Genomic DNA, 13,516 nt, shown 5'->3' on the forward strand with positions numbered 1-13,516 from the left:
GGGTTGAATAAAGCATCCCTCGTGAATAAAACGTACGTTATTTTGTAATGTTTGGAGCCATTTTTGCCCTCCTGAGGTTGGAAAATTGAGTGCGGTGACAAGATTCATCTCAGGCTTACAGGCAGCGACTTCCAGCTTGAAAGCACCGACGCTGCCCCAACAGCGCATGAAAACCATGTCTGCTCGCTGCTGTGCTCTGCGATTCCTGGAAAATAAGGTATGTGCTCGCCCATTCCTGCACAAAAACTGACTTGGAAGAAAAAACTGCCGCGCCCTCGGAGCACGGCAGGGAGGTTTTTGGCCAGCGATGAAGAGGGCGGCTCACGACGGGGCTCTGCTGCCCCATCTCATACCGGAGCCCCATTCTGCCGCAGGTACGTGCCCGACCAGCTGGACCCGAGCGTGCTCAGGGTGCCAAGCTGGCCACAAAATAAGATATTAAAAACCCAAATCCCTTCCCTGGTTTGGTACCCCTAAAAAACAGCTGTATCAGTGCAACAGGTGGAGGGAGGTCATCCTCCCCCTCTGCTCTGCCCTGGGGAGGCCACAACTGGAGCACTGGGTCCAGTTCTGGGCTCCCCAGTTCAAGAAGGACAGGGAACTGCTGGAGAGGGGACAGCAGAGGGCTACAAAGATGCTGAGGGGCCTGGAGCATCTCTCTTAACGAGGAAAGGCTGTGGGATTTGGGTCTGTTGAGTCTGGAGAAGAGAAAACTGAGGGGGGATCTGATCAACACCTGTAAATACTTCAAGGGTGGGTGTCAGGAGGATGGGGCCAGGCTTTTTCCAGTGGTGCCCAGGGACAGGACAAGAGGTAACAGGCACAAATTGAACATAAGAAGTTCCATCTCAACATGAGGAGGAACTTCTTCACTTTGAGGGTGTCAGAGCCCTGGAAGAGGCTGCCCAGAGAGGTGGGGGAGTCTCCTTCTCTGGAGACATTCAAAACCCCACCTGGACACGTTCCTGTGGGACCTGCTCTGGGTGGACCTGCTCTGGCAGGGGGTTGGACTAGATGATCTCCAGAGGTCCCTTCCAACCCCGTATCATTCTGTGATTCTGTAACTGGAAGTGTTGGGACAAGCGATGGGGAGCGACGGAGGATGCTCACTCCCTACTGGGTGCTTACCTACGTGAAAAATACCTCATTTTACTCACCTTCACCATTTTTTTTCCCCCCCTGCAAAACATTAATCAACAACCTCCACCAACCAGGGACAACTGTAACCCTTTTGGGACAGGCAGCAGTAGGATCCTGCTCGTTCCCAAGCGCAGCAACTTCAGCTGAAACAGGTAATTTCACTGTCAGAACCTGGTTTTATTCTGTTTTAACCTCGGCCTTTGTCCTGCAGTTAAAGTCCTCGTTGCTGTTAAAACGTACGAGCTTATTTGTACACAGTTGGCGTATTTCTGGTTTGTGACAATTGTTTTGTGTTTTTTTTTTTTGTTTTGTTTTGTTTTGTTTTGTTTTTCACAAGCAGGATTTATTCTGTTCCAAAATTAACAGAAGCCACAACATGACAGACGCCTGCATGTCATTTTACCCACACATTTTACACATGCAAGTCAACGGCCCTTCAGTAACTTCCGTCGCTTTTTTTTAAAACATTCAGATGAAGCCACGGTGGTTGAGCTGAGACCCCAAAAACCGACCCGTTAAAAGTCTTTTTACCGCCCCGGTGCTCCGCTGGCGAGCTGAGAACACGAAAGCGCAACGATTTAAAGCATTATCGGGGGGGGGACCAAACAAAAAAAAAAGTGTAGCAACATCTAGATTTGTTTTAAACCAGTTTTGACAGTAAACACCAAGGAAACCAGGCATATACAACCCCCCCCCCCCCCCCTTTGTAACCAGCTGAAGGGTTTTCCGTTTGCATAGTGAAGAGCTAGTTCTAGAGCCGATGCTTCGCGGTGTTTTACGGACACGGGGAAGAGAAAGGTTTGCGTCTGACGCATGCGACGCGCGGGGTTTCATCCCAGCTTCAAAGCGGCGTCACGTCCCAGTTCCACCCAGCTGCCGTCCATGGGGACACCCACGGGTCTCCATCACGGCGCTGGCACCTCCAACAGTCGTTAAGTTTTCGTTTCAGGTCCCCCAAGGGGCCGGCTTTTTCTCAAACGCTTCCCCCCCCCCGCGCAGGGGACAAGCTCCTTGTCAACCTTTCGCCGGACAAGTGGGAGCCGGCCACAGGGATGTTGGAGGGTCCAGGCGGAGCCCTGGGGTCCGTCCTAAGAGCATTGCTAAAGGCTTGGTTTTAAAATCAGTAGATTAAGTCTTTAAGGCTTCAACCTCCCCCTCCGCTTTCGTTGAGAAAAATACAAAGAAGCGCTTTGTTCAAGCTACACCTCGTGACTACTGTGCACTGCATGTACAATAGCATCTGAAGAAAAATACTGACAATATAGAACAACATTATACAATCATCTCGCATGATCCCTTCTTTTTTGGCACTTTTCCTTCATTTATCTGATCTCACGGACTCCAAAAACGGATCTTTCCGTACGGTTTTTCCCGGGCAGAGAGCTCCGGAGGGTCAGAAAGTAACTTTCCAGAGTCGGTGGCATCTTTGGCAGATACGGTCCCTTCTGTCGTCAAACCCACCCCAGCCCCTCCAGCGTTACCGGCGGTGACATCTTTTGACCTGTTTGGTTTTTTTTTTTTGTCTCGCTAGAGAAGAAGAGCTTCACATTTTTGGGAGGATGCTCGCCCGCCCACGCTGTCCCACAGCCGCCAAGGAGACTGCCTTCATCCCGAAGAGAAGGTGGCTGCAGAGAGGAGGAGGAGGGTTAGAAATGACTTTCACAGAAGCGTAAATAAATACTTGGTTTCATCTTGGAGCCTCTGCAGATCCACCGTTCAGCAAGAGGTATTTTTTTTCCTTCTCAGCTGGCATTATTTGTGGCGAAGGTAGCGTCATACCTGACCTTTAAAGGGTAGAGGCTGGGAATTCCTGTTCTTTTAAGTGGAATTATATACAATTATTATTTTTTTGGGGGGTGTGTGCAAGCTTACACGAACTTACAGAGTGTTAAATTAAGAAAACATTCATTCTAACTTCACATCGCCTCGAGTCTCCATCCCGACACCCCCTTGGGTGGATTTCAGCTGAGGGGAGTCACGCTCTCGCTAGCTGAGGAAGAAGGTGAGAGGGTCTAAGCGAGCCGGCTGGAAAACGGCCCGTGTTTTCCCCTAGTCCTTCAGCCAACGAGATGGAAAAACGAAGGTAAAAACGCAGCCAGCAGCTCCATCCAACCTCACGAGACAAGATGGATCCCACCCTGATGCTTTACTGAAAGCCGCTGCGACCGCGACCCTGCCGTGCCGTGACTGCGACGCCACCTCCGAAGGTCTCCTTCAACCCAGATGCGACGGAACCGTGAGCTGCCAGGATGGGGGCTCTCCGTTTCGGGGGGAGCCGGCCACCCAATGAAGGCAAGATTTGGGAAGCCGGGGGCGCGAGGCGGAGCAGGGGGGGTCCCATTAAGCTTTTTTGTTTTGGCTGGGGACAAGCTCCAGCTCAGGCATCGCCTCCTGTACTTCCGCCCAGCTCGGATTTAGAAAGAGGAAATTAATGCACAAAAAACCTGAATATTTATGTAACCTTTGCAAAAGAAGATATTTAAGCCACTGGCCTGGTGCGCTGGACTGCGAAATCTATTTTAAGAGGGGCAAAAGAGGATACATTCGGTATGTAAATCTAGGTTTTTTTGTGGTGTAGGCTCACTCGGAGGCAGCCCGAGCCTGGATGAAACCCCCACAAGCGCCGCGATAAAGGAGGAAACTGTTGAGGGAAGTGGGATTCGGGCTCAAGGGCTCAACCGCAGGGAAGGGGCGGGGAGAAGGGGGCCTGGAAAAATAATCAGAAATCTAAATGCACTCGGGAAGCGCACGCTTGAGCTCAAAACGTTGGGGGGCGGGGGGGAAAGGCATGAATTCTGAATAAAAGCTGTGGGTTTCCCTCCTGAGCTTATTTCACTGTAAAGGGCAAATCCAGGCCAAGGCTACTTCTCTGGGCGCCGCTCTTCTGGGTCCGCTCAAAGGCTCTAATTATTTAATTTCCTTCCAGTTCGCAGCTGGGAACGGGAGCAGGAGTTGGTTTGGGACAGAAGAGCCTGCTTCAATTCAGCACCTACGGAGGCTGCGGAGCGCCAGAGGGCACGGAAAGCCGCAGCCCACGAGCCGCAGTGGGCAAGCAGAGCAGGCCAGGACTAGCCAGCCCTAGGTACGACTTGAAACATCCAGTAGTTTGTGTGTTAAGGAGCTACAGAGATAGATAGATATATTACGGAATCATTGCTAGAAGTTCTTCTCAAAATGAAAGTGTCGATCTGTTGAAATATAGTATTTAAAATATATAAATTTTATCCATTAAAATATAAGATTTCTTTTTTTTTTTTTGTGTTTTCTTAAAAAAAAAAAAATCCAGTTCAATTAGGAAAAAGCGCCAGGGTCCTTGCAGCTACATCAGGAGAGAAAAAGAAAACCAATTCCCCTTTGTTTTTTTAACCATTTAAGATGGAAGGAGAAATTCAACCATGTTTTAGAGAGAGGAATTTGGACAATCGCTGTTCCCTTGGATCAGTTCCATCTGTTCAGACGGTGTCCTCCCTTCACGCCACGGGTAAGTTTGCCCCAGCACTGGGCTTGAGCTGTGTTTTGAAAATAGCACTCGTTACCTTGGGTCAGCGCGATCGTTAACGCCCTGGATGAAGGTCCCTGTGGGCACCGAGGGTCCCCAGTGAATACTCTGCAAGGCCCCTTTTCAAGTATCGAGTTGAGCTGATGGTTTTTGAGCCCAATTACTGGAAATAATCAAGGGAATTATTGTGCTGGTCACAGATGATGGGGAAGGAACCTGATGAACTTCAACAAAGGCAAGGGCAGGGCGCTGCACCTGGGGAGGAATAACCCCCTGCACCAGGACAGGTTGGGGGTGACCTGCTGGAGAGCAGCTCTGAGGAGAAAGACCTGGGAGTCCTGGGGGACAACAGCATGACCATGAGCCAGCAACGTGCCCTTGTGGCCAAGAAGCCCAATGGCATCTTGGGGGGCATCAGGAAGAGTGTGACCAGCAGGTCAAGGGAGGTCATCCTCCCCCCCGCTCTGCCCTGGGGAGGCCACAGCTGGAGCACTGGGTCCAGTTCTGGGCTCCCCAGTTCAAGAAGGACAGGGAACTGCTGGAGAGGGGACAGCAGAGGACCACAAAGATGATGAGGGGCCTGGAGCATCTCTCTTAATGAGGAAAGGCTGAGGGACTTGGGTCTTTTTAGTCTGGAGAAGAGAAGACTGAGGGGGGATCTGATCAACACCTATAAATACTTAAAGGGTGGGTGTCAGGAGGATGGGGCCAGTCTTTTTCCAGTGGTGCCCAGTGACAGGACAAGAGGGAACGGGCACAAACTTGAACATAAGAAGTTCCATCTCAACATGAGGAGAAACTTCTTTCCTGTGAGGGTGGCAGAGCCCTGGAAGAGGCTGCCCAGAGAGGTGGGGGAGTCTCCGTCTCTGGAGACATTCCAAACCCGCGTGGACACGTTCCTGTGCACCTGCTCCAGGAGGATCTGCTCTGGCAGGGGGTTGGACTAGATGATCTCCAGAGGTCCCTTCCAACCCCATAGCATTCTGTGATTCTGTGAAGAGCATTAGAAATATGAAGAGCCTGGGGGGCGGGTGACACTGAAGGCCACATCTGGGTGGACACCACACGCTCCAGGCTCCAAGCTGGCCCTGGTTCAGACTGCCCTGCCCGACTTCATGCCTTTAAGTAGAATTTTTTAGTGCATCGCTCACCTGAGCTTTTCTTAGTGGTTTTGAACCTGAAGACAGGCAGCTCGGAGCAGGGGCAAGGGTGGGTTCGAATCGCCCCCGAGCACCCGTATCCCTGTGCCCATGGACCGGGAGGGCCTGGGAGGTGCCCGGGAGAGGACGGTGATGCATCAGACACCTCGGGATGCTCTTGAACGTGTAAGGACAGGTCTCAGTTGTGCTGAGAAATCTCTTAACTGAGTAAAAACCTTCAGGGTACGTGTCAGCAGGGAAGACGCTCCTTCCCGAAATCGCCCGGCCAGCGTTTCCCTTTCTGGATTTCAACGTTAGTGGGAAGAACATGAAACCCTCTTGGCTTGGAAAAGGCAGGGATCGGGAGAAAAGCTGCTCTTGCTCCCTTGGTCCCAGCGGCTCTACCTTCCTGCTGTCTCACTAACAAGAATATGCAAGTTCCTATAAGGCTTTCCAGTAAAATCCTTATTTTACACCTTTCTTCATCGAATTTGGCCTTCTACTTACAAGAAAATAACCCGTGACCTGTACTGACGGTGCAGACAGTGAGATACATTCATTTATAAGTGCTACGGGTGGATCTATTTGGTACTTCTTAGCAGAAATAGGGATCAGCCTCCCTTCCCAAAAGTCCTCGAGTCAAGTCATTCGAACACGCTGAGGTGGGTAACGATCTGACCACCACAGCCAGCTGCAGCGTGAGGGAGAAACCGGGGCAGGCAGAGAGGAGAAGACCCTTTCTAGGACAGAAAAAAACCTACTTTCCATGAGTAGAGCTCGGATTTCTCTTGGCACATTGAAGCGACAAGGCAAGGAACGGAGCAGGTCCTTATCCCGTACCCCACGTCCTGCTCGCACAACCCTCCCAGCTGGGGAACACAAATGTCACCCACTGCACGTGGAGGCGTTGCAGTGTATTCACGGGGACGACGGACACTTCTTTCAGACCAACGGACCAGAAAGAAGGATTTTTTTTTCTCTCTCTCTGGTTCTTTTTTTTTTTTTTTTTCTTTTCTTTCGTTAATCTGAAAGGACTCTGGCTTCTCTCTGAACTGGACCTACAAATGTCTTACCACCAAAATGAAAAAAAAAAAAAAACCAAAACAAACCCCAAACAATCGCCGTGGGTGGAAGTATGACAAAAAATAGTTTTCCTATAAGATAATCTGATAAACCTCATCGTCCTCTAGAAAGGCAACATCGTCCAACCAGTGCTACTTAGCACCCAGAGTGCTCTTCGACCGCAGCAGATACCGATCCACTCTGACTTTCCGCCTATCCACTGTCCTATTCTCGCTGTCGAAAATGCGCTGCAGATGCAGGGCCAACCTCCTGTCCTCCTCCTCCTGCTGGAGCTTCTGCTCCATCTCCCGTACCAAGCGATCCTCCGGAGCCAAACCCCCCTCCCCTGCCCCGTGCCTCAGTCTTTTGACGGAGCCGTTGTGCTCCAAGTGCTTCGTTTTGCAGCGTCTTTTCCGGCCCCGTCTCAGCGAGGGGGGTTGTTCTCCGATGATGTTCTCAACGGAATTGCAGGTGTTGTTCTGGACGTTGATTAATTCGCTGTTATTTAGGTATTTCAGCTGCTTTTTTCCTGACGTCTTGACGGGGACTCCCAGTGTGCTGTTGTCAGGCAGCGAGGCGCTGACGCCCATGAGTCTTCTGCTCAGCATTTTTGGACCAAGACTAAGACAGGATTTATCCATGAAAGTGTTCACTTTCAGGTCAGGGACCTCGGACACTCGCGTGTTTAGGGAGGTTACATTCGATCTGGCATCTGGTTCGGCAGCGCTGTCCTCTGTTGTTAAGGCCTGTGAATCTCTGCTCTTCTTGCTCCCTCTCGCCGGCTTCGTTTCACTGATGGAAGGAAAGAAATCCAGCTCGGGGCGAGGGTCTCCTGTCGTGTCAGGTGGAAGATGATCATCCTGCACTTGCGGCTGCTCTTTAGTGCAACTGCTGGAATTGGTGATGTCAGGAATGATAACGTCTTCCCCGGGCTCCAAAGCCAAGGACGTAAGGGTCGCTTTAGAGAGAGTCTTTTTCATCTGGCGCTCCTGAAATATCTGCTCCCATTTTTTCAGGATTCTAGGACTGGCCTCGTAGGTGGTCGGCTTCTGTAGGCTCCGGTTGAGGTTTCTCGGGGTGGATTTGATGATGAGAGGGCTCAGGACTCTGCCGTCAGGAAGCCTCTTTGGAGGAGTACACGGGGAGCAGACGATAGGCTTGAAGTGGTTGAGCTCTTCCGAGATGCTGTCGTTGCTCTCGGGGCTGATGGATCGCTCGGGCTTGTGCAGGGCCGAGAGGGAGGAAACGGGGTTGAGAATCAAGCGTTTTTCTGCCGTCAGGTCTGGGGCCGAGAGGCAGCGGTTGTTTTGGGTGGATGACAAAACTCCAACCAGCGGCGTTGACGTGCTGGTGACGGATGGCACCTGCAAGGCAAACCATAGAATGGTTCCTGGTTGGAAGGGACCTTAAACATCATCCAGTCCCACCCTCCTGCCCTGGGCAGGGACACCTCCCACCACACCAGGTTGCTCCAAGCCCCCTCCAACCTGGCCTTGAACCCCTCCAGGGATGGGGCAGCCACAGCTTCTCTGGGCAACCTGGGCCAGGGTCTCACCACCCTCACAGCAAAGAACTTCTTCCCCACATCTCATCTCCATCTCCCCTCTTTCAGTGTCAAACCCTTCCCCCTCCTCCTATGGCTCCCCTCCCTCATCAAGAGTCCCTCCCCAGCTTTCCTGGAGCCCCCCCCCTTGAGAGACTGGAAGGGGCTCCAAGGTCTCCCCGGAGCCTTCTCTTCTCCAGGCTGAACCCCCCCAACTCTCTCAGCCTGTCCTCCCAGCAGAGGGGCTCCAGCCCTCCCAGCATCTCCGTGGCCTCCTCTGGCCCCGCTCCAACAGGTCCATGTCTTTCCTGTGCTGAGAACTCCAGAGCTGGACACAGTTCTCCAGGTGGGGTCACACCAGAGCGGAGCAGAGGGGTAGAATCACATCCCTCGAGATCTTGTTTGCAAAGGTCATCTCCAACCCATGGAAGGAACCCAGTGATTACGGCTGGAAGAGCCCCAAAACCCTCCGCCTCAGATTTTCAGTGGTGCTTCATGATCGTTGCTCGTTTTGAAGCCCTGCATGCACTGAAAAGTCAGGCCTATTCCACAGGGTAACATGAAGCAAGAGCAGACCAGGTCTTCCCGTGGCTTGGAAATGCAAAAGAAAGTTCCTAACATCAGGAAAACAAAGAGTTTTTCTCTGTTTAAACACCTTTGGAAAGAACAGGAGAGAAAGGGGGAGGAAGAAAGGATTTTTTCTAAACACCTAAAAGATTTTTCTTTAATCAGCTGGGAATTCAGCCTTGAAAAGAAAATTAATTACAAAACAAAAGCATGATGAGTACCCTTCCAACTTCCAATTATCCACCAACGCTACCGAAGAGCTCTGTAAGCTGTCGGCTTTTCTGCTTCCTCATTTCTAACCGAGCAGGTTTTTATTGTGAGCTGCAAGGAAGCCATCGCCCCCATGGCGATAACACGGCGCTTGGCAGCGCCGCAAACACAATTATTTTATATCTCCAGATAACCGGGCGCTGCGTAACCTCAGATAAGAACATTTACACCTAGAAACCTTACGTTTCCAGAGGCAGCCGGTAAATACCTTTGTTTTGTTGGCCGGGGCTGATCTCTGCCTGCTCTTTGATCTCTCCTGAATGGTGTCGTTGCAGCTCCGGCTCCTTTCCACCTTGGCCGTCAGGTTCCTGAAAAGCAGATGGGTGAAAAGAGGAGATCGCGGATGACTTTAGGAACAACCGGCCCGACAGCATCAGCCCCGCCGGCACCCGGCTGCGAGAGATGCCTCCTACATCCTTGGGGTAAAGGGATCCAGGAATCTTGGACGTGCCGCAAAACCCTGGTCTAAACACACTGACACCTCCACCTACGGATAATTAATTAATTGAGGGCAGATCTAACGATGCCGCTATGGAAACCCCTGTGCTTCGCATGTGGAAACACACCGAGTTACTCAGCTGCTTCCATTGAATCACGGAAAAGCTTTTCCCTGATAAGCCGTTTGAGGCCGGTGTTATCTCTTAACATCTGTGCTCCTGAGTTCATCACACGGAATTTTGTACTTTAATGATTTTGACCATTTAAATCTACAGGCAATGACTTTTCTGCTTCGTGGGATGAACACTAACTTTGTTAACCCCTGGGATTTTATAACAAGTAGGAGATAATCAGACAGATGCTAGATTTTACCAATTAGTCTGTTCCAAAATTCCAGAAAAAATACTACTTATTTTGGATTTAAAGAATCATCAAATGGTTTGGGTTGGAAGAGACCTTAAAGACCATCCAGTTCCAACCCCCCTGCCATGAGCGGGGACACCTCCCACCAGACAAGGTTGCTCCAAGCCCCATCCAACCTGGCCTTGAACCTCTCCAGGGAACAAGGATTGGAACAACCATTTTAATTAAACTTAAAGCATCTCAGGTATGTTTAGAACAACAGTCAAAAGAACATCTTTTATGGACATTAAATAGCTCGAATAAAGTCTCAGCGTCTTACCCTGAAAGGAAAGCAAAGGAGTAGGCACTGGTCTTAGAAACAAAAGCCGACCGATGCGTTTGCTTGCCCTGGAATGGTTCTTCGTTCTCTGAATCCGAGAGACGTTCAGGAAACTGAAGTCAATCAAGGAAGAGTTAGCTGACACGCACAACAAAAAGAATCACTTGGAAAATAACGCTCGTTCTTGCAAAGATATTAAAAGATTCCAAACCGCCCCCTGCCCCGTTCTGATTACACCCGGATGGCACAGCCCAAGAACGCAACCTGCCGGCAGATCCTGTGCTCGAGCAGCTCTTCACTGGAGATAAATAATCATTCACTAAATAATGCAAAAATAAGCACACAGCTCCTATCTGTAGCTGTCAGTCAGCGAAGAAAGTTAATTTAATGACCAAGAAAATGTGAGAAATCCTACAAGAAAGGTACTGCGAGACGTTACTCAGTACCCACCTACCAGCCCATCAGTCTTTTTAAATAAGAGCATTTCCTGTGGAGTCTCACAACTGAAGTGAGAGCCAACACTCAGCACGAGGGATCTGTTGGACTAGAGATTCCTACACCTACACCGTAGAAGATTCATAGAGAAATGCTCATGGAAATTCATATATGCCTGAAGACCGGGGATACGAGGAGAGGCTGAGGGAACTGGGCATGTTTAGTTTGGAGAAGAGGAGGCTGAGGGGGGACCTCATTGCCCTCTACCTGAAAGGAGGGTGTAGAGAGGTGGGCGTTGGCCTCTTCTCCCAAGGGAATAACGACAGGACCAGAGGAAATGGTCTGAAGTTGGGGCAGGGGAGGTTTAGATTAGATATGAGGAAGAATTACTTTACTGAGAGGGTGGTCGGGCACTGGAACAGCCTGCCCAGGGAGGTGGTGGAGTTGCCATCCCTGGAGGTACTTAAGGAACGTGTAGACGTGGCACTTCAGGGCATGCTCTAGTGGCCGAGGTTGTTGGGTTGTGTCTGTTTGTGGGTGGGGTGTGGTTGTGGGCGTTTGGTTTGGTTTGGTGTTGGTGTTCTGGGATTTTTTGGGTGTGGTTTTTTTTTTGTTTGGTGGTTTTTGTTTTTTTTTTTTTTTTTGTTGGTTGGACTCGATGATCTCAAAGGTCCCATCCAACCAAAAATATTCTGCGATTCTGTGATAGACAAAGCAGAGCTGTTACCTCTACAGGTTTAATTGATATGTTTGGAAGAGCTGCAGCTTCAGTCGTGAGTACTGAAGGGTGGGTAAAGGGGGGACAGAAACCTTTAGAAGAACATCCGTAGCCATAACAAAGCTTAGAAGATGGGTTATGGATCTTTATGATCTGTTAGCTTAGAGCCTTCAAGGGCTACAACAAAGTCAACCCAATAATCCTGGGAAGCTCCCTGTGTCAACGGATGAGCTTCAACGGGCAGGAACAGGAGACACTCAGCTCGTCAAAGTCTTAAACAAACTAGTTCTTGTTCCAGGACTGAGTCCCGACAGCATTTCACCACCAGTGTCTATGATGTGGAGAGGAAAGAGAAGCCCACGCTTACTTACACACTCTTGGTTCACTTTAAACGCTAAAGATTCCTCTTTTTTCTGCTGCTCTTCCATTTTTCTTTTTCCTACGTCCACGTCATCTAGAACGAACTTGTGAATCGGATCCTCCGAAGCTTTTTCTTCTTGCAGCTTTTCTTCTCTCAGCTGGAAACAACGACAAAAGAGACAGCGTATTTGAAACGCCTTAAGTCCTACACCTGGTTGCCAACAAGTGATTTAATTTCGTGCCTTCGTTTCTCTACTCTAGAACGGCTAGAGCCGCCAAATCCCTCGCTAGTGATGGCGTGAAGATGGGTTTGTTTCTACAACACTGACGTACGCTCTACACAAATACGTGGATATTTTCTTTGTAAACCAGCAAAGGGGTTGACAGAGACTTCTCTGCCACACCGTTCTGGAAAAGAGAGAGACAAAAGCTTTGACTTGTAGATGCTCACACTACAAATAAAGATGTGCGAAACGGGGAGTTTCCTGCAAGCCGTGACATTTCAATTTTAGCCTTCAAACGGCCTCCAACACAGCACACACAGTTTGGCAGACACACAGACAGCATTACCCAAATGAAAACTGGTTAAATACAGCAATTCCCGTCTTGAAACCCAGACGCTACACAAAATCCTGCTGTTTCATTGACGCGTTGGGATGGAGAAGACCCAGATAGAAGACCTAACCCTCCCATGGCCAACTGGAGGCCCAAAGCTTGACTTCGGTTTATCTGCTGAGGTGGAAACGTGGATGAGAAGCGCAAATGAACGCCAGGATCTAGGACACAAGGTACGTGGATCCATGGGATCGAACTTGCGTTTACCTCTTGGTGTCCTACTCCGCCCCGTGTAGTCAACCTCTTACTGAAATCCCTTTTAAAATGCTTTTTTAATACCTTCCTGCACTTTAATAAGTCTGATCCGAAGGCGGCACTGAGCACTTCCAGCCTTTTTGGCATCACCTCCTATGAGGAAAACTTCCCTTTTGTTTTTCCCTAATTCCAACGCATTCTTGGAACCGTTTTTGTTACGGTTTATGAAAAAACCACAATAAATTTTTTGTTGTTTAGACAATTCTTTTATCGCCCGATGACCCCTCCCCACCTGGGAAGGGGAATTGGGAAAAAACAAGGAAACCCGAGGGTTGAAATATAAATAGATTTGATAGAATAATACAAAATAATTAACATTGATGATGCTAAAGAACCAATATTGATCCCAATACCGATATAAAATACCCGAGGACTACACTCAGCCCATTCATAGAATCATAGAATCGTCCAGGTCGGAAGAGACCCTTGGGGTCATCGAGTCCAACCATCTACCCTACTCTACAAAGTTCTCCTCTACACCATATCCCCCAACACCACATCTAAACGGCTCTTAAACACATCCAGGGATGGTGACTCAACCCCCTCCCTGGGCAGCCTGTTCCAATGCCCGACCACTCTTCCTGTGAAAAATTCTTTCCTAATGTTCAGTCTAAACCTACCCTGTTGGAGCTTGAAGCCATTCCCTCTCGTTCCGTCATTAGTTACCTGTGCGAAGAGACCAGCACCAACCTCTCTACAGTGTCCTTTCGAGTAGCTGTAGAGAGTGATGAGGTCTCCCCTCAGCCTCCTCTTCCTCAGACTAAACAGTCCCAGCTCCTTCAACCGCTCTTCA

The 13,516-nt window shown here is 49.7% G+C and overlaps 1 protein-coding gene across 1 annotated transcript in view; it reads right to left on the minus strand.

Annotated features, from left to right (window-relative positions):
- Positions 1 to 6,796: 6,796 nt before the first annotated feature.
- The window catches only part of RNF169 (ring finger protein 169), a 33,364-nt gene continuing 26,644 nt past the window's right edge, over positions 6,797 to 13,516 (minus strand). The window contains exons 3-6 of the mRNA XM_074155690.1: positions 11,865 to 12,011; positions 10,341 to 10,453; positions 9,429 to 9,528; positions 6,797 to 8,204 (exon numbers count right to left, since the gene is read on the minus strand). Of these exons, the coding sequence (XP_074011791.1) occupies positions 6,993 to 8,204; positions 9,429 to 9,528; positions 10,341 to 10,453; positions 11,865 to 12,011 (1,572 nt within the window). The 3' untranslated portion in view covers positions 6,797 to 6,992. The remainder of the gene's footprint in view (positions 8,205 to 9,428; positions 9,529 to 10,340; positions 10,454 to 11,864; positions 12,012 to 13,516) is intronic.

This window comes from Numenius arquata, chromosome 1, assembly GCF_964106895.1.
Source record: "Numenius arquata chromosome 1, bNumArq3.hap1.1, whole genome shotgun sequence".
Classification (NCBI taxonomy): Eukaryota; Metazoa; Chordata; class Aves; order Charadriiformes; family Scolopacidae; genus Numenius; species Numenius arquata.